General features: G+C 37.8%; 1 protein-coding gene and 1 long non-coding RNA gene across 2 annotated transcripts in view; both read right to left on the bottom strand.

Annotated features, from left to right (window-relative positions):
- The window catches only part of LOC113506351 (partitioning defective 3 homolog), a 53,691-nt gene extending 38,048 nt beyond the window's left edge, over positions 1–15,643 (bottom strand). Inside the window, exon 1 of the mRNA XM_026889212.1 lies at positions 15,111–15,643. Coding sequence (XP_026745013.1) covers positions 15,111–15,230 — 120 coding nt within the window. The 5' untranslated portion in view covers positions 15,231–15,643. The remainder of the gene's footprint in view (positions 1–15,110) is intronic.
- A 4,809-nt stretch (positions 15,644–20,452) lies between these two features.
- Positions 20,453–20,933, bottom strand: LOC113506390. Its single transcript, XR_003401725.1, has 3 exons — positions 20,909–20,933; positions 20,633–20,717; positions 20,453–20,556 (listed from the first exon to the last, which is right to left on the bottom strand). It is a non-coding gene; the product is annotated as an uncharacterized LOC113506390 (long non-coding RNA).
- Positions 20,934–22,529: the final 1,596 nt, after the last annotated feature.

The following is a 22,529-nucleotide window of genomic DNA, read 5'->3' as shown; positions in this document are numbered from 1 at the left end:
AATTGTAAATAGGGCAATTGGGGCCCTGGAGGTTTGATAGGCGAATAATTAAGTTGGTAGCGACCTTAAGAAAGCCATAAGTGCCTAATCTACACTTGGGTTGACCGGCTACCGACTAGAGTATGTAAGATCTAGATGGGTATTATAATAATATTAAAACAAATAAAGTAATACGAATGCAAGCGATATTTTAATAGTGAATGTTCAAGAACTAGGAAGATTATTATGAAATGACCATTTCTGGTTTTCTTGTTTAAGATTACATAAAGATATTTAAGTCTAGTATAAATTATATAATCTATTTACTAAGAACCTATCGCAATAGCCATTGATAATAATTAAGTATTGCATGTGTGAGGTAACAACACTATTGGCATCGACTTCATCTGATGGCACCACAGTAAACAGCCACCTTAATCAGCTTCTACAAGTCTTTATTTAAGACTAGCTGTTGCCCGCGACTTTGTCTGCATTGTAGGGATTTACACCATAATATAAGAAATAATTTTTAAAATAAGCGTTGTTCGTTAAGTCAACCTTAAAAGATAGATATGCTGACCGTCTTTTTTTATAAGATTTAAGCAATTCCGACGTATACATGATTTTTCTTAGTAACTATAACCGTTGACTCGATTTTGCGTTGTTGCTAGACTGCTCCCATTGATGATAGCCTATGTCCTTTCGTAATTTCTAACGTGTTTGTATTGTATACAGATATATAGATAAAGATACAGCCTAGATACCGACGGAACGAAGAACGAACATACTGACAGACAGGGAAACCTTAGTAATAAGTGTTTCGTTTTTACCCTCTAAGGCAGGAACTCTAAAGGCTATTTAGATGCACCCAGTCAAATAAAATGGCGTGACACGTCATCACTGAGCTTACGTACATATTTGTAGATCTATTTCACTTGATTCTTCTTTGTTTTTACTAAACCACAGCTTGCACCGTCTACGGACTAAACCATAGCAGGTATGATTACGATATTTTCTGTAACTGAGAAAAGAGTAAGTGTCATTATGATACACTCTCATATATAATAGGTACTTGGGTACTACCGTTGGGTGTCACCTGCGATTTTTATCGCACCAGTGAGAAAAATAGACAATGCTTAACTATACATATAATAAGTACGCTATGTTATGGAAAACTTATACTAACGACAGCTAAGGTAGTGGTTATAAGGCAGTTAATCATATCGACGGAGACAATCTTAAAATGGCCTTTAATGACAATATATAACCGTTTCATTCTGGGGCGAAGGTCTTTTTTCTAGAGAAAGAATGACATTATAATATTCAGCAACTTTCACACAACGCAACCAAACCTCAAACTAAGCAAAGCTTGTACTAGTCTACTAGACAACGGAGAACAAAATAATATTTCTAAACAGATACAATATTTACCACAAGTTGACAACGCTGAGTGAATGCAGATAATCGCGGAATAAAAATGACCCACTGCTAAGCACAATATTCTTCTGTCTTCCTTCAGGAATATTTGATCAGTGATTACCAGGCGAGCTCAATGCTGGTTGGCGAATTCAAATGCCGGTTTTAAGACCTGCGAAACACTGTCGCAAGTTTACAACACAATGTTTAACAGCCTATCTGCAGTCTCTCAATATCAATAAGTGTTATAGCAATGTACAGCTCTACAAATCGACTCTACAATCTGAAAGTAAATAACTAGGTATGCACGGATAGACAAATGTATAGGGCACTAAGCCATACCCAATAAGCGCGAGGTTTAGCGTGGTCGATCCCCGCGACAGCTTTTATGTGACTACAAGATCTGTGAAACCCCACTAACACATAGGATTTTATCCCGATTTTATGTTCCTTATGGTTTCATTTCGATTCGACAGTGAGTAACATGTCATACGTTATGTACGAGTATATGACCGATGACCTATAAAAGATGGCCGGCTAGGACTGGATGCGGAAGGCGGCCGGGTGTTCGGGGTGGCCTATGTCCAGCAGTGGACATTGATGTCATGTGTGAAATGATCTCATAATGCAATTGCTTGCCTATTTTCTAAATGCATGAATAGAATTTATACTTATCGCCTTAAAAAATGTACACATGCTTTCCTGCTTCCGACCTGCTTCGTTTATAATATTGTATAATTCATAATATCATCGAAGACCTTAAGATGTTATGATGATAATATTCATAGATAATAAACAATGTATTGTTTTCCTATTATGAGATTTGAAGACGTTATTATGACTGGCATCGCAAGGACGTATCATTGTGATCCCACTATAGACCGCACAAGTGCACCTACTCACCTGCTCTTCCTTAATGGAAAAACATACGTTGAAACTTAATATAAATATAGGCGAAGGTAAGAATTAGGCAAAAATAAACTAAAAAACTATATATACCTTTACTAGCTGTGATTCTGAAGATAATACGCTGGATTTATAATTTTAGACAGTACGGAAGATCGTCTCTTTTTGGTAACATATTGCTCTGCTCCTTATATAATCGTAGAGTGATGATATATTTCCTACGGCCTTCGGCAATAAATGGGCTAATAACATGGAAATATTTGTTCAAATCGGAAAAGTCTCTTCAGCTTTATAATATTACTCATGGTTATTTTTGAACGAACAGCCATTCACATTCAATGATGAACAAGACCTAATAAAGTTTAGTCTAAATTTATAAACAGATAATCCTGGTACATACCATAAGTTATCACCAATAAGGAACAAAATCATTATTCTACAGTAAAATCGTTATCACACGACTTCAGTACGGTTACATTGATGACTACAGAGAACCAGCCATTAATTCGATACGCAGTATAATTCAGACGGCAGACACACGGAAACAGGCAGACACGTACACACACAATGCGTAGGTCGGTAGGAGCCGGTGGGACAAAACAAACGAACAGTCCGAATGCTTCACACAATGTTTTCACATTGTTCCCCGGTACTTGCGCTTTTGTTCCACAAAATACGTCCAGCGAATATTATTGTAGCTGGTGTCAAACAAAGCGCTCAGTGGACGTATCAGGCTACAGTTATGTTAGACTGAAATTACATTGTGAAATGCATAAACGGTACTAGCTCTAGTTTAGATGCACTTGTCTGCTTTGAAACCTAAGCTGTGAATAAGCGATGTTGTAATTAGCAGAGACAAAGGCTTTTTATAGGTAAGACTAGTATTACAGTAATAAGTTTTGCGTTTGCCTGATCACTTAAACGTTTATAGTTAATCTGGTTTGTGGTATAAACACGTATCACAAGCCAAATGTAAGTCAAACAAGGAAAATAAACTATATTCGTTTATAATTTAAAATATTAAAAAATAAAAGTGTAGAATCATATAAATTTACACACATTTAGATTTTGTAACAAAGTCTCGCAGTTTGTGTATACAAAATATCACATTTTTATTGAACATACTATAAACTATGAATCAAGTCGAATCGACGCACTTAAAACCGGCTTACGTCATTTTATGGGGAAGGAAACTGACGCAATTTATACCATGTACAAAGTTTACTTCATTCTAAATACTGGTAATATTTCGACAGGTACAGTAGCAAGTATTGATTGCAAACAATTTTGTAGTTTACGTAAATACTCGTTCATTTATAAAGTCTGTTCATAGATATTAGATCATTTACGGCTTCAATGGAATAGTAAAATGCGAGCAAATAATACATGCCTCAGCAATTATCATGGTACTGCGAATTTGCACGTTAGTAACGAAATACTCTGACTTGATAATTTGTGAGGTACGTTGCCCACGCGCATAAAGGACCTACCACCACAAATTCAAATAAGACAATTGCAGCCGTTAAAATGAGATGCCACTCTACGCCCTGTAGAGCGTTTTCTCGCTCTCACAGCTTGAAGAGTAACTTCATAGATAATTATAGTAGGTCCTTGCGCATAAGTTCTGCGTTCCAGTGCCACGCCTACGTCTATCAAGTAAATACTGATTGATGTTACCTTGCAAAAAACAATCATACCATAAATAGAATATCAAACCTGTTTGCATCGCTATGTAGAAAGGATGAATGAATTTGTAGACGTACACAAAGCCAGACGTTGAATAACTTATAAAGAGTATCCGCTTATAATTTCATGTGAAGTTTTGTTTTTTAGAGGAAGAAAACTTAAAATTTTATCCTTTTTATATTATTAGAAGTACAGATCTGCGTTTACAGAAGTCACAGTAAATATAACGTAGTTGATTTAAAGTTTCACATTGACAGGACGTTTATTCCAGAAAACATAAGGTCTATTTTCATCCAACGTGCCATCGACGGTAAGTTTGTGCTGATAAGAAATTATCAACATAAAGTGTAAATTAACAGTTCGTATGCCGGATAAATAAAACAGATGCCATTGATCTCTTTATCAATAGATTGACATAGATTGCCTGCAGACGTCGTGTTTGTGACGTCGAATGAAAGTATTTTACTGTATTTACGACGATTGCGTCAAGAAGTTTTTATTAAGAAGGTGTTATTTCTGTTATGTAAAGTATACTATTTTTAAACACATCAACCAGGAAAGGTCTCCTGTTCTATTACAGAGTTAAAAGTAAAACAATTAATTTAACGTAAAGATGCCTTTTTTGGAGTGTTCAGTTAGCTTAGTTTCCTCTTTTAAGTATAGCACCTAAGTGATAGGAGCACTAATTTCGAGTAAATATTTCTCCTTCTTACTATATCAATCAGGTGTAGAAATATCATGATATCATGAATATGCTTCTGAACCTACCTAACAATAATGAACCAAAGTGGAATATGCCAACCACAGCAGGTAAAGATTATGCAAACAATATTTACACGAGTTTTTTCATAAAATCAAAAATAGCTTGGAAGTGCAACTAATTCCATTCGTCAGCGGTTTAGTTTTAAGAAATCATAAGTTTCTAAAAACACCGTCAATAATCTGACATTTGAGTTTTTGAATGTCTAGGCAATTTAAAAGCAACGTACAGCGATAATTAATTCATATATTTCTTCATTCCTAGGCATCTAGAGGTAAATGGAGATACATTTAGATACAAAGCAATAACAACAGGTAAGTAAAATGAAAACACACATTTGATAAAAGAAAGATTTACAACTCGATTCCATTTAAATCCAATGGAAAAGATCCAAAACATCCAAAAGAAAAATCTTTTAATAACTTTTTAATAACGCTCGTCAGAAGAACCTCCCCATTTTGAAGACGATTCAAAATCAAGGATAACAACACGTAACAGCACCAATACCTCAAAAACTCGTACACAAAACATGCCAACGATTTCGTTCCACTATAAATTGAAACCCCTGCATCACGATAGACAGCGAGGGGAATAGACCAGATCTATAAATCGGAAAAGGACAGCAGGTAACATTCCTGAGTCGACCCTTCGTAATTACCACGCCGAATAAAAACAGAGGCGAAAGACATTCTCCATACATCCTTGTGGAGTGTCCATTGACGTTTTAAATGTAAATGTAAAATGGTTCAGATGTGGGACCTGTCAAGAACTGTGCGGCCTGCACCTGAAGTTTCGTGAATGTAAATACAGATCTGTACCGATTTTCTTTTCTCGTTGGCCACGTAAAATGCTAGAGCAGGGTGTGGGGAGGGCAGGGGTGTTAGACCAGCAAAATAGAAAAACAGACATTTAGTACGTGCCTAAAATAGCAAGTTTTGACAAAGAAAAGCTATTCACTTTTACGTGTACTTTTAGCTTCTTAAAAGATGGTCGAAACTTTTCTCACTTTTTTTTCCTGTCTCCTTTATGGGTTTCGATAGGACCAGGGGCCAAGGCAATATATAAGTTAGTAGCGGCATGTCAGCATAGCGAACATTAAGCTCACGATTTCATTCAAAATCACAGTTGCATTGTTTTTCAGATCATCAACAGTCGTGTCCGACAAATCGTGACGTTGTACCGTGGACTCTAACACTAATGACTGGTAATTTAATCGAATTATCCATTCTAATCTCGAGATCACATAGATTTTGGAGCGACAAAAACTGGTACTTTTTGGTCTTAGGAAAAAAACTTGGAATAAAAACTCCTTTTGATCATTCGATGAGATAGTTAGGGGTGTACCTGAGGCGGGCTGTAAGGGTACAGGTAGATACAATGATTTGTTTATAAAAAAAGTTGTAAGTGTTGTTATAAAAATGTTGCTAACGTCCGACAGGGTTGGTGCTAGGAAAGGAACGAGTAAATTAACGATACACCTGGATAACACATTTAAAAAAATATCTAGGTTCTTCTATATTTATATAATCGGGATAAAGATCTATGTGTTCATCCAAACTTTCGCGTTTAATAAATTAGTAGCATAGGCATTATACAAACGAGACCAATCAGCTGTTTTAAAAACAAAAGACAAAGGATTTATTTACCTTCGAATGCAAATTAAAATGGTTGCTCATTCAACGTGGGCTAAAGTTAAACTTAACTGCAAATTACTCTCGCGAAAAGGAAACCAGTTTTTTTTAATGGAAGCCAGGTTCAGACTTTTTACGTTGTACCGGATGACGAAATTGCCCCATATCCTAAGATTTTGCGTGCGCGTAATTATTAAATAATATCGAAACTGTTCAAGTAGAAAAAAGGAAATATCGAGTACCGAGTCGGTCGACTAGTTCCCGTTTCCTACGCGCTATTGAATTTAATAGGCTCGAATTATTTGCATATAGCGTGAAATCGGTCTTTCCGTTTGTAGAATTAGCTAATTATTTAGTAACATTGTATATTAGGAAACTGTGTCATTAATTCTTATATTAAAAGGTGGGTATATTACAATTCATACTAAATCAGACTAAGTACAACTTCATTAAATTATTTTGTGACTAATTTACCTGACTTGGTTTGTGAGTTTATCTTGTACTATGAATCTATCTTCACTTGAAAATTAAGAAAAACACTGCTTCTGACCTTGTGCATATCAAGCAGCCAAAAACAAAGTTATTTCGATAAATGTACATTTTTTGCAAAAATCTACGAATCTACGAACAATGATGAACTTTGAACAAATATGTTTCGTTCATTGCCTATTGTTATATCACCTTTTTAGGGTTCCGTACCTCAAAAGGAAAAAACGGAACCCTTATAGGATCACTTTGTTGTCCGTCTGTCCGTCCGTCTGTCCGTCCGTCCGTCCGTCCGTCTGTCAAGACCCTTTTTCTCGGGAACGCGTGGAGGTATGAAGCTGAAATTTATATCAATTACTCTGGTCTACTGTCCCTTGAAGCTGTGAAAAAATCAAACTTCTAAGGCAACGCAATCAAAAGATACAGCCGTTTATGCCGCAAATTTTCGACACTTGCAAGGGAATCAAAACCTACAGGGTGCTTCCCGTGAACTCAGAATCTTGAAATTTGGTACGAAGCAACGTCTTATACCATAGATAAAGGAAAAATTACAAAAACCATAAATTTTTAGTTACATCACATAATATTTTTTTTTTAATAATTTTAAACTTACTACCTATTTCCTCATAAACGCGTAGAGGTATTAAATTGAAATTCATACCAAATACTCAGGTCTATAATACCTTTAAGCTGTAACAAAATCAAACTTCTATGTCAACGCAATCAAAAGAAACAGCAATTTAAGCTGCATATTTTGAAACTCGCAAGTACTCGCAAGGGAATCAAAACCTAAAGGGTACTTCCAGTCGACCTAGAATCTTGAAATTTGGCACGAAGCAACGTTTTATAGCACATATAAAGGAAAAATTCCGAAAACCTTAAATTTTTAGTTACATCACATAATATTTTTTTTTTAATAATTTTAAACTTACTACCTATTTCCTCATAAACGCGTAAAGGTATTAAATTGAAATTCATACCAAATACTCAGGTCTATAATACCTTTAAGCTGTAACAAAATCAAACTTCTATGTCAACGCAATCAAAAGAAACAGCAATTTAAGCTGCATATTTTGAAACGCGCGAGTACTCGCAAGGGAATCAAAACCTAAAGGGTACTTCCAGTCGACCTAGAATCTTGAAATTTGGCATGAAGCAACGTTTTACAATCGAGTCATATATATTTATATGACTCGATTGTCGTAATGAACGAACTTTGTAAACCTTGCAGGTTTGTACGGAACCCTCGGTGCGCGAGTCCGACTCGCACTTGGCCGGTTTTTTTATGAGCTCATTTTACCACGGTCGTAATGTTACCGAGATAAAACTTCAATTACCGTATTCTGATGAAATCAAAAGTATTTTAAAAACATTACAAACATAATAACAGCTTGCCTAAACCTGTGAACAATTTTTAATCTTGTATTTTAAGTAAATCAGTAGATTTGGTGATTATACAATTCTCTTGTAAGTATAAGTATTTGTAGATGGTTAACAAGCTATTATTTTTATTGCTTAATTTACTCGCTTCTTTTAAAGAGTCATGAGCTAAAATAAAAGACAGTTTCGACGTTGTAAATAATGTAAACTGTCTTTCCAAACTCCGAGAATATAATAATACATCAAATAGTCAAAAATTAATACTATACATTTAACAAACATTTTATTAAACATAAACCATGCAAAAAATAATACTGCATACGAAATATTTCACCAACCCTGACTTAATCATACCAAAGAGTCGAAATACTTTAAGCTAGTTATGGCAACACTTACCGAATAAAATACCACAATAGCACATAACTCTCTCTATTTACTTGTGGCTTCACGTGCGTTTAAATGCAGCCGTAAATCATCAGATAAAGATAACATTCACAACAGTATATATGAGATATGAGTTGTATTTCACACATAGAATTACATATTATGGTCTTTACATATACTAGCATTTAAATAGACCAAGCGTCAAAAAAGATTTTATTCCCGTCAAAAGCGGGAAGCTAAACAAGAAGTTTGGTAGCGATGTCGCGTTGATTGGCAGTGACAATGATTCTTTAATTAAGTCGCTTTAAAAAAAAAACGAAATATCTTAATTGGTTCACCAGGTCAACGGTCAGTGTCGTATTACGGTTTTTTTTTAAATGCTAATTCTAATAATATTTTAATGACAGAATATTATTTTTCTAATATTTTTTTCTGATGAATAAGAATGGTTAACTTATATTAAACAAAGACGTATTGCATGTTAATAGCAAACGTGAAAAATAGATACTCTAAATTTGTAATCGATAGTAAACACGTGTATTTTAATTCGATTAAACTAAACAACCATAAAAGGATTATTGGGTATTAAAACAGGAGCACAAAAATACATTTACAAGACAAATACCCTTTCAAGAATGTTTCAAACAACTCAAGTTGTTGGTACTTAAAATAAAACCGATTAAAGTTTATATTGCCTTCGTCTGCGATGGGAGCTTCCCATTTTGGAACCGTGTATTTAAACACTTGAGATTCCAATATTGCTGCACTTATTTATACTTTACATTAGACTTGGATGTTTGCCCTTTTGCGCTCTTAGAAAGCAATCGACGTTATACATATTTACAATATCTCGGTAGTCGGGAGCATTCGTTTTTAGATATTTTTAACATAATATATGCTTGGCTATTTAGTTAGTTGTTTTTATAAAGTTTAGAATTTAAAGAAGTGTCATCTTTAACTATAAGTATCATCTTTATAACTATCATCTTTAAGTAAACCATTCCGTCACCATATCTTAAAGACTTTTGAAATATTTATATTTAATCTATACCCCAAATTAGAACTTAATCTAAATGCTAATATAACAAAATATAAAAGTGAACCGAGCAACAGACACAATACTCTAACAATTAGTTAAAATCTTTAAAATTGTAGAAACAATTGCAGACAATACTTCTCGACCCGCTGACCGTGCTAATTGACACACATCCAATCATTACATAAACGCCTTATTTATCCAAAACAGTGGCATCGTGTCAATCGTTTTGAATATAATTACATTTGATTGTTCAACTTCAATAATAACCACACTAATATGTACAGTAACCCCACATAAATGGCAATACATCGATGCTATTAAGTTGATCATTAAGTCCAAAGGATAAGGTTGATTTTTCGTCATTTGTTTTTCTATTAAGTTAAGATTCACTGTACTAAGAGTTTACTAAAGTGCGTCAGAATGAGTCAGAGTCACAATAAGCGTACAAAGTCGTAAGAGTAATTGTTCATTAGTAAGATGTTACCATGACTGACGGTCATGCAATATCATTGAACTTGTTTGTTCAGTTGGATAGCTGACATGTGGTATTAGACGGCGATAGAATATTGTAGTTTCAGTCAAGTTGAATAAATTAAAATTTACATGAGTTTAGTTAGACACTGCTTAATTCCAGATGACATTTGCAATGGTCAATGTCCTAATGAAGCTTAAAACGTATATGTTGAAATCTCAACACATAATTTCGCTGCAAACGAGGTAGGAATAATTAAAATGCATTTGTAAAAATAACGAATAACAATAGTACCCAATTTTCTAGGAAGCATAAGTCAAAAGTATAACAAAAGGATCATTTACAAGCTCATATCTTAACAAAGATCAGGTTTCATAGCACAGGAATGCTGAGCTGAGACTAAGAGGTAATGCAAAGCAGCTATTTGTCGCATAATTGGACATGGGACATGTCATGGCGACGTGCACGTGCGCATGAGTCAAGCAGTCAAGCCTGCGCCCACGCAACGCCACGCTATGTCATTATAGACAGATCTGATCATAGCTTTCATCTTACAAGATTTTTATAACGTTCCAAGAATTTTTAAAGCCACTATAAGCGTAAAATATCTCGTTTTATATAAAAAAATCTAATGTCATTAATTAGCTGCAATTTAACTAGACATAAGAAGTAACTGACTTCTAACATTGCAATTCAAAGGCATTTTATTTAAAAACTAGGTTTTAAAACATGTAATATTAAAACGTTAAATGACACAGACAGTGATTAATAAGTATTACTTAGAGAGACCGTCTAAGTACTTAAAACAATATAATTAATAATGGAACTTCCTTAACCAGAACAAGGATGATTGAGGCCTACTCTATCATGTAGTGTCCTAGCTGTAAGCGTGTTTCTGCGTATAAGTTGAACAATACGCGTACATGAAGATACAATAAATTGCTCTAAATGACCAAATAATATAGACACAGCTATGCAATTGTCCAATAGGTTTTGGTATACAAGTGTTTCGTTCAAATCAAAAAGTTCCAAAAAATATGAAAATCCTACTTTAACTCTTCTATATTTTTCCTATAACTATAACCAACTTCAAATCCGTGATGAGACGACCTCGTTGTCCGATATTGTGAGAAATACTAGAGCCATGTCCTATGGGGTTATGTGTCAAGCACGATCGTAAAAGGCGATAGCATCCGCTATATTGCCCTAGAGGTCGACTTCTCTGTAATCTGACCAAAGAAAACCAGTGAACGTTAGTCTCTAAGGACTACCATGGAACTAACCTCCTTTTGAAGTAGGATCGTTGCATTGTAGAAAAGAGATGCCGTTCTACGTAATGTTGTGCTGTCACGCTTTCAAAACAGCTAATAAGTTTAGTTTCAGAGGTGATGGTATAGTGAGCTCCCCTGTTCGAAAACGTAAATGATGCACCATCATCAAATCTCCTTATGTGAATGGTGAAAGTATCTACTGCCCCACTATAGACACCATGTATTAGAAAATCTCACGGTTTTATATTTCATTCCATTTAGCATGGTATTGTAACTATTCCAATAATTTGGCAAGTCATCGCATTTCTCTTAATAATGTTAACGTATTTAAAAATAATTAAAGTGAAGTTTTGGAGATGAAGATCGAAAGAGACAAATGTAGCATCTTCACCTTATGATAATAGGATCCCAAAATGAAGTACCTAATATGTTTGTATAAAGCCTTTAAAGCTTGTCTCGTATCTTATATCGTGTAAGTATTGCTACTCGATTTGCTTGAGGAGAACATAATTGTGTTAACTTGTAACTATTTGTATACTATTCACAAACTGACTTATTTATTCTTTAATCTTTTTGTAGTAACTGGTTGTCGATGATATGACTAAGTTCGTAGGTGCCCGGCCTACTTACCTAATTACGTTAGTCGCATTTGATAAGATTAGAAGTCTCGTAAGACACTCGAATTAATACAATGACCTCCACCTTTGTCGGCTTTGGTTATCGTTAAATTCTTAAAAACAAAAACATTTTAATCAATTTTGTCTATGACGTAACTGATAAAATGACGGAGTCTCAAACACTTTTTCTGAGTACGCAAACGATTTCCAAGTGTTCGAAATCTGAAAATATGTAAGCACTTGATAGCATGCAACATGTGCAAACCATTAACTTTGAAATTAAGAAAAAAATCTTTCGCCTCGGACAAAGCCCTTAGCGCTATCCACTTGACAGGAAGTCCAACATATGGCTATGAGAAGCGGCTATTGTTGTTTTTTCCACGATCACGTTCATTGCCCGTAAAATAAAGTGAGAATATTGTAATGTTTAAGTCCAGCGACGAAAACGAAACGGTAAAACACACCAAGGATCATCCGACAAAAAGTTGTTAGGCCAGACACAAATAAAACATGGTATGGTAAAGCTATAGCCATTTTCGGGAATCGGACAATACTGCTCATTGTTATTCGAAGCGATTTACGATAGCATGTTGACGACCACCAACTTGGCCAGCTATCCAATAACGCTTATCTATGTATCTTGTGAAACCTAATAAAAGCGTGTCGCCACAAATATGGAGTATCTCTGTCATCCATGAATTAACCACATAGTAGGATGTTCATATCTCAAAAGAATGTCTCGTCATTTTTGTGAGAACCGGTCGTTGGACGAGTCCGCTGCGAGCGTGGCAGTCGTGGCACACACCATACACCACGGTACAATAGGTGTTTCAAGTTCTCAAGGCGCCCGTTCCTCGCATACCTGGCGCTCTGGCCGGCCGGCCCAGCGCCACAACGGTCCCATTGTTTCACCATCGAGTTATTTCGACAGTTTTGACTGTTTTAACAAACTGAAAATTTATTACGTTCCAAGGTAAAATAATACGTGCCGGTACAATAGACCTGCAGTAATAACAAAGTGAGTTTTTTTGTTACATAATAAAGGTGCTAAACGTGCCTTAAAAGGTCAACTTGCAGTGGAGGTTATTGACGTCCGAGTTCCTTATTTTATTTTGTTGATTATAGTAACTTTAGTTTTATTTTCCTTTTTTAATGTTATTGTATCAATTTAATAAACATAACTTACATTTCTAAACTTATAATGTACACATGATTTTTGCGTCGTATCTCTTATTTGGCTTTAGTAGGCGTGCTCATCCAATTCTACGAAACGGTACAAGTTGTAAAATCGTTTTAATATGGTATTAACCAATAACTTTAGAAACTGGTGCGTGTTTTGATATCATATGACATTCGTTTCACCAGTGGAGCAGCAAAATTATGGTTTACCGGTCGTTAACTACGTTCGCGACCTTTCGCGTTGTGTAACTGGTAACCAATCATGCAGTAATGTAAACGTTTGCCAAAACTAACTTGATTACTTGTGCCTTCACGTTTTATTCATATTACATGTGATTGATGCAATCACGCTCAATCCATATTGCATGAGGACCGGATACAAGGCATTGTTGCGTTTATAAAGCCTCACTTAACAATGTAGTCTTTCAGCGGACTACGCATTTTCTATTTCAAATCTGTGACTCAGGTATGCCTTATAGACTCAAGCCAAACCTTAGGCGGAGTTTAAGTTATGAGAGCTACGAAGCGAGGTTAAGGTTGTTCTTAATGTGGACCTAACCATTTACACTTTAAAGGGAATGGCTACAATGTTGCTTTGTTACTTAGGCAGGCCAATAATTAATTGCCTTTGAATTTGAATAGGTTGATGTACGAGCATTCAATATCTACTTACATTAAGGCTAGTGTTGTAATGTTTCAATAACCTAGGACGTAGTGTCAGGAAGTTTTACTTTTGTTCCGATTACGGAAAGGAAGCGAGTATTAAAACAGTTTCACATAGCATATGTAACGTGCTTGTGGTATGACGAAGTGCCGGCAAGGTCGGCCGCTTCCTACGAGAAACGAACTTAGGAAGGCATGTAGGCAGCAGTGCAGGTGCAGGTAATTGTCTAATGCTAATGGACCTCAAGTAACACCTGTCTCTTCACTGTTTAACCTTTAAGCTGCCATCTACATTACCTATCTACAGTCTGTGGACTAAAATAGTAAAGACCTTAATCCAGTTACCAAATCCACATTTAGTGGAGGTCTGTCCATACAATTAATGGATGTCAAATGTGGCGTCTATATTATGAAATTCAAGCGTCTCGTTCTTGAATCTAGTTTGACAGGTAAGCAGTCATTTTATATGGAGGCGCCGCTAATGCTGCACTCCTTCGGTCCCCTCTTTATGGACAATCTATCGCGAAAGTGGTTCTTGCTCCCAGCATAGTACATTCCGTATAACCAAATGGTCATTAGCACAAAAACAAGAGGTGGTTACAACACAGCCTATCTAAACATTCTCGAAAGAGCTTTAGAGCTAATATCGATAATGGTAATCGTGAAATACCAGGCAATAGGTATTCCGAACTGGGCAGGGCAATCGCTTGCCAAGAACACGCTTAGTTGGTCAAAATGACAGATTTTATTGTAAGCACTGAAGTGAGGTCCTGACTTTAATAACTTTTAGGTAAGTATCAGAACTACCTACCTAGTGTTAAGTGTTAAACTTATTGCATAGGTACTACGAAGTAAGATACCAAGTCAGTAAGTAGTGTGTTCCGCGGTCTCTATCTCTGTGTTGGGATAATCAGACATTCGGACATCCCTGTTCATTTTGCTATGTTGTGTGTCATTGTTTTTGATTTTGTCAATAACTAATTTATGTTACTCAAGTACGCATAATACACAAAGATTGTTTAAAGTTAAGTTTTATTAGTAAACAGCTTAACGACAAGTAAGGTAAGTAAGGCACAAGTAAGGGTAAGTCACCCTTACTGTGGCCTTAGGTCTAAAAACTGTAAGTTGAGCGACTAGTTGAGTAATTTATTCAAGAATAGTAAACAGACTTGAACTGCATCAATAAAAATAGTAGAAACTCCGCGTAAGTACCCACATTGTAAATGGTCGTGTAGACTGACCTGTCCAGTAGCTTTCTTATAGCGGTGCGTGGCCTCCCGCACGAGGTCCCTGACCAGCAGGTCGCCGGCGCCGCACGGCACCAGCACCCGCACGGACCCGAAGCACACCGTCACCTTCATCTCGACACTATGATTCACCAAAACACTACTTCACTGCGTCGCAATATCCACTAGCTAGCATATTAGTTTGTCATCAAACTAATAGGAGCCCAACATTATCTGATGCACATGGCAAAGGTAACCCTGCGTCGGAGCCGCTCACGAAGCACTCGCGATACAAAAAGAACAAAAACACCAGATCGTCTGTGTGTTTTCATAGCGTTGTCGGAGCGATTCGTCGCACCGCCAGACTCGTCCACAGTGCACTTATACTAATGTTAAATTCACACATCAAACACTAGATTCACATTAAACATCGAGCACATATCGATAAGATTACGCGAAGTATGGGCGCACAGCGAGTGCGCGCGCTCTCAACGGCAACAACGGTCGTGGCAAGGAACATGAATAAGAATTTGAAGTTGTTTGTAGCGGCGGAGCGCGGGGCAGGGTGGCGGGACGCGGCGACCGGTTCCCGCGCGCAGCCAATCGGCGGCGGCGCGCCGGCCCGCAGCTGTGCGCCTGTGGTGGTGGCCCGCGAGCGCCGCGTCATACCTGCCTTGCTCCGGTTTGTATTTCACTCGCATACCGACTATTACACATTATTTTGAATGAAACTGTCCCTGATTACTGCCTAACTGACTCATTAAATTGCGAGAATTCGTGATAAGTTCAAAACTGGTAGCGTTCACGAGCGAGTAATCTACTTGTTTCTTTACAACTTACAACTCGATCGTTTATTTTCGTTACAATGATACGGTAAAATATTTGTTACTCGCTTCATAATATAATGAATAACATCCTATTAAAGACACATATCATCAACAGCTTAATGTAGCTTCATAGCCAACCTAAGTATGTACCTCACACCTCAAGTAAGTTGGTAAGGAAACATAACTTCATTGACGTCATTATAGTTACACAATAATCTTTGATTCCTTATCAAGTTAGGTTGGTAGAATACTAGGATACCAATGTGTAATCAATATCACCATACCAACCACTGAATAACATTCACTTTAATATGTTTGAGGTGTTGTTAAAAAGTTTCGTTATGTTTAAAACAATAAAGTCGTTAGACATTCTACTTACGACGTCAAATCCATTCTTTCGAGGAGTTAAACCTTTTCTAGAATTTCCAATGAATAATGAAACAGTCGGTGTCTCATAAACTAAGGCTTATTCTGTAAACAAGTGTATTAATACTTTATTAGGTAGGTACGAATGCAGATAGGCGGGTAGTCGCTGTGTTGTTGTATGTGTTTTGCATAAGAATGCAGTTCACTTTTTCATTCTGCATGAAAAATGACGTTCAATACATAAATACGGAGCACTTTACATAGAAATCAGCAGTAGCAATATACATTTTAACAGGCTTTTTAACACAGTGTTTAAAAATACGGGCAACATTAACACGACCACAGACTATAAAAACTAATTTGACAGAAAGGCACATCGACGCAGGTACCTGAGTTCGTTTACTAGATCTTAAAACACCACGTGCACGTGTAACAATATCCGTTGATAATACTGGCGTGGTTCGGTTCAAGGTAAAGAGCATTCGTATGCGGAACACGACGGCCGTAACCGACACGCACGGTACCTGACCTGCAAACCTATGTGACATAACAAACTCACTCGAAATTGCGGCCTAATGTTCAGGACTTACATTTTATTTCGGAAAATACATTTCAGAGTTCGGTGAATCACTCAAAGCCCGTGCTCAGGCTAACTTCATATTATTTCTGTTTAAAAAAATATTTTATATCTTTGCACGTGTTTTTCGGGTCTTTATTGATTTTGTGAATAGGATTTTTAGTACACAAAACTAATGTAGTATATTTAAAAATATATATATGTATATTGAGTTCAATAATGTTGCCATTTAAATATTGTTATTAAGTATGTAATCTATAGTATAATAGGTATGTTAAAAAATAACCCCTAGACAATAAGTGTAATTTGTACTTACCTCGCGTATCATACAACTCGGAGGCGATGCTTGCGATCAGATTCAATATTGTATGTAAAGTTTAATCGTTACTGTTTAATACGCTTTAGTAGATAACTAGATATGGACTTATAATGCGCACACACTTCTTATAAATTAAGAAGCAGTATATATTAATTTCAAAATAAAACGACGCTTCACAACTCTTCGAACTACCCTACAATTTAGAAAAAAAGTCAACAAGGAAATAAAGTAAAAATGCAGTTGTCCGGTGATGTAAACCACTTTTAATTTGTATTAAGTAATTAATATTGCTTAGGTAATTGAATTTAAATAAATAAAAATACACAATACACTTGCTACATAAGGCGCAATTCAAGTATCCTACACAAAATTATAGGTTTATGACAATATAATTTTCTATGAGATAATAACATGTAGGTAGTCTGTATCCAAGCTGTTGCCTATTCACATTAAAGCGTAATGGAATCGTTTGATTCATTGCTACGTGCTCCGAATCCTAAGATCATAATGGCGTCTCAGAATCAACAATTATGTAGTCTTGCATATTCTCCCAACGGCTTTAATGTGAATACAACAGCAAAAAGTTCATAATGTTTTTGTATTTCTACGTATTTTTATAATTCATAATGCGCATATCCGATACATCGAATCACTATAATAAAGATGCAGGAAATCCCTCAATGAGTATATTAAAAACATTCGAAATCTTGTTGAACTACTCGCCTACCAAGGTACACTAGACGTCAGAACTATATTGTCAATTAGAAAATTGTTTCGTTTGAATATCGAGATGAACTAGCAAACATTCATATCAAAAACATAGCACTTATCCAAGCGTCGAGCAAATGAGTCACTTTGATTACAAGCGTATACATAAAATAGTTTGGCACTATGTGTACATTAACATGAAAAACATTAAATCGAAATACTGAGAATAGAAGTAGCAAACAAGAGAATCCCTTCAAAAATAATATATCTTCACAGCGTGGTATACTTAGGTATAGGTATGTTCTGTAAGTGGAATAGCACTTGGCAGGTGATTAACAATATTTACAAAGATTAACAATCTCTAGATCTCACTGGAGCACTAAACCATGCTCGTCCTATATACAATATTCTCAGACATTAACATCTCTCCACTCACTTGCAGCAGCCAAAAATGAAGTATAATAGTAAATGAGATGGAATAATAATACCTACTAGAAGCACAAGCCGTTATTTAAATCAGATAAACATTCAATCTGAAAATAAAATTTCATATTAGTAAGTACTCACGTTTATCGAAACTAGAAAAAATATTACATGTGTTTTTGAAGGCTTGATACGATTTGTCAAAACAAATTGTCGATATTAATAATAATGCAAACCAATGAAGTTGCTTTAAGTACAAGCATCAAGTACTGCTGCATTGCGTTTACGTCAAACAAAGGCTATATGTGCCTGAAATAAGATATTTATAATATGTATTTTTAATAAATTGCTACCATAACGTTTTACTCTAAGGCTGGGACTATATGTTTATTATTTAGTTCTGGCCGTTTTTCAATAACTTGCTATGCAGTCGGTGCACGTAATCTCAACTTTTTTCTTGGAAAGATATTCCCGATTCAAACTCAAGATTAAATAAAAAAAATTGCTGTTTAAATCCTTTTGTTTCAATTCTTAATTGTCATGTGTTTTAATGTCATAAAAATGTGTTGTGTAGAAATTCTGTAAAAGAGTTAAACCAAACAACATTGTCAATTGATAATCCCAGCCAAAAACAACAATAATTGCATGAAATTGACACATAAACTTATATTACATTTAAATAATAAAAAATAATTGATATCTATGAATACAGAGAATATTCTACAACAAATATTCGCTAGTGGTGTTATGTATTGGTTGTACTTTCAAGTCTTACGGCTTTATTTAAGAACTACATGATATTACCTCTCCTCCACATCTAAGTGCATCTCATTATAAAGTACAGAACAAAACATCGGGACTGAATGGCACTTACCTATTTAATAAACAAACGACCAAACTTTAGAAAACCATTAGTGACTAGATTACGGAAAGAAAAGGCCGAAAATATTAATACATATCGAAAATGTTTCGTGAAATTGACAGACATTACAATCCCTGCCTTCATTACATATATAGGATACCATGAGGCATGTAAAAGAATACTCTACAAAGCATAATAATCCAGCTGTGGTAACAATGTTTACTCTAAAGATAGTTTCAAATGCATAATATTTACGTACTTACGTAGTTAGTTCACACCACTTTACTAACTCCTTCGTCTCCTAAAACATAGAGACAAGCTAGACTTTACAGGACAGGGGCCAGCCCTTACACTAGAACACTGACATTAACAGAGATTGGTCGCTCGAATTCGAATTCCTAAACGTTATCACAAGACAAACCATAAATAATTCTAAGTCAGAGCACCTTATAATTGTAGAGATCATCGCATACTCCTACAGATGATGCATCACGCCATCACATGGCACATTCAGCTGTACATGAATATCATACAGATTACAGTGTAACATTAATAGGTACATATTGACACAAATTTACATAGTACAAAATCATCAAAGTACAGGCACGTCAGCAATTATAAAATAATATTACGTCCGCGAATACGATTAGCGATGCGCTTCGTCAGTACGACCACAACATTGTCTCACTACTAAAACAAACAGCGGGTACAAGGTAAACGTTTTGAGTATTCATTTTCATTCATTAGAGAGCCAAATTAACCGTTCCACCGGCAATTGTTTCCAAATTAAATACGTCGGAATTCTGTCCATGACAGTTTCAATGTTTTTGAGATTTTTAGTATCACAATTGACCAAAAGGTACACAAGAATAAATAGTCGAAACGTACACGGTACACAGTCGATTCACAAAACGGGAGCTTCATCACTTGTCGCGACATATCACATGTTATCACTAGACATCGCTCTCGCCGTCGGTGACGTGCGCGGGCTGTCCGAAGTTCCTGGTGATGGACTCGCTGACGGTGCGGATGTTGGCGAGGTAGCGGTGCGCCGGCTCGTCCGAGTCGTAGATGGCGCTGAGCGACTCCCAGCGACACCAGCGCCTCGGCTGTCCAGCAGGCGGGACGAGGCGCGCGACGACACGTCATCGTCGCGGTCGAAGTAGCACGAGTTGACGTCACTAAGCGCGGCCTCCGCGTCCGTGAGCCCCGCCTCGTTGAGCATGGACACGTTCTCCAGCGCGGGGTCGTCCGTGGTGTAGCCCGTGCTCTCGGGGGTGCGCGCCCTCGCCCTCGCCCTCGCCCTCCGAGCACGACGAGCTCCACTCCGACTGACTCTCCCCGTAGAGTCCCATTTCTCTATGATTAGAAGTGGTCACCTAAAATGGAAACACGGTGTTAGACTAACATACATTGACACACACACACACTATCTTTGTGGTTATACGGACTTACCCGGTTATGTAGTCGTTCCTGAACTTCTTTTTCTCGCTCCTTTTCCCTAGCGATTACAGGGTCAGGTTTTCTTTCGCACGGCGGACTGCAAATGAAGAAAGACAGTAGTTACAACACTACATAACCATTTCTATCCTTTACACTGTTCCAAAATCTACTAGTTTGCTACAAAATAAAGTCGTCACATTACATTGCAATGGTTGATAAGTGGCAAATGACTTTGCAAGAATAAAAGTCATGTAACTGGATATGTTATTTTTTTATATGCAGTGGTACCTGGACCGGTGTCGGTCATGCTTGGCGAGGGCAGCTGCACGACGACATCGGTGGGCAGCACGCCGGGGAACTCGTTGGCGGCGCGCGCGGGGCTGGGCTCGTGTCGCGCTACCTGCGTGATGGCCGCCAGCCCCACCGCGTGCAGAGGGCTGCTGTTGTTGTTGTTGTTGCAGTTCCGCATCGGCTCCAATGATGGATTGCCGCCCCTGATGTGATAAAAGTAGTTTAAAGACAGTCCATTAGTAAACAAAGCATAATTTGATTTTTTGACCAAAATAAAAATTATCGAACCCTGTAATTTAAGAATATTACCTCAGTTCAAGTTTCAGTTCCTTCCGTTCGGTTTTCGGAGGATTGATTTGATTAGATTTTTGTCATCAAGCAGCCGTTGTATTTCTCGTTCGAAGGGAGGCCACGCACGCAACGTCCGAAGGACTTCTCTTCGCAAAGGCTCGCGGCTGTCTAAGTTTAAGTGTTTTCAAATTCGTTGGTCGACCACCTGAACTTGAAAATGAATCAGCTCGTTGTCCGAGCCTACTCGCTACATCCTTCTTGTCAGTTTGACAACACCCGTCACGTTTCGCTGAAGCCTGCAGCATATTTATGATACTTCGTTGAAGCTTCTCCTCTTCCTTCTGGAAGTCAACACTGCCATCAAGGAATTTGTCCTCGAGGAAGGTTTCCTGGCCATTTTTGGCTTCGCATACAAGTCATTGATGTGGTTGACGATGGGCTTGCCTGGTCGGACCGGCGGGTAGTCGTAGGCGGGGCTGGGGTTGGCCCGCTGTGGGCGCGAGGGCGGGATCCACTGAGAGGGCCGCGGCGGGACGGAGAGGCGTCTGTTGTGCGCGAGTAGCTTTCATCAGAAGAGCTGAGGCTGGGCGAGCGCGTGAGGGAACTGAGCTCGTCAGCTGAGGAGTGTACACGCGGGCTGCGCGCTAGGGGCAGGCTCTCGCTGGAGCGGGGGCGCGGCAGGCGGGCGGGGGCGCGGCGCTTGTGCGGCGGGGGCGCAGCCTCAGGCGGGCGCGGCCACGGCGCCACGAGCGCGCGCGGCGGCGGCCAGCGCGGACCCCGCCCCGCGCCCCCATTCGCGCCTATCCCGTGCGGCGGCGGTGGCGGCGCAGACCCATTGTCCTTATTGCGACGACCTTTGCTGCCTTTACCATTACCGTTCTGGTGCCCATTGCTGGGTAGGAGCGGCTCGTTTTCTCCCCGCTACCGACGACTCCCTCAAAGTGTGAAGCCTAGAGGGTTGAGCGGCGGCTCTTTCGCGCGGAGTTCTGTAGCATGGCCAGAGGCTGTCGCGACTCCACCATAAGCAGTGGGAGGGTTAGGCGTCGGGCCGTTAGACGAGCTCTGCACTGTACCATTTGCCGGCGCTCTGTCCGTTAGGAAGTACGTAGTCATCTCGCCTTTACCTTTCACCTTAACTTTGCCTCTACATACGAATTGGTAAGCCAAGTCTTTCAGCACTTGATATACTTCCTCTGTAACTTGCGTGTGGTTTGGCAGACCAGTTGAGTCCATTCGAGATGCTACGTTAACTGTATTTCCCCAGATGTCGTATTGTGGTTTTCGTGCACCAATTACACCAGCTACTACAGGCCCTACATTGATACCT

This window comes from Trichoplusia ni, chromosome 2, assembly GCF_003590095.1.
Source record: "Trichoplusia ni isolate ovarian cell line Hi5 chromosome 2, tn1, whole genome shotgun sequence".
Lineage (NCBI taxonomy): Eukaryota > Metazoa > Arthropoda > Insecta > Lepidoptera > Noctuidae > Trichoplusia > Trichoplusia ni.
The sequence above is the reverse complement of the archived record's forward strand: the minus strand, read 5'-3'. Positions and strand labels throughout refer to the sequence as shown.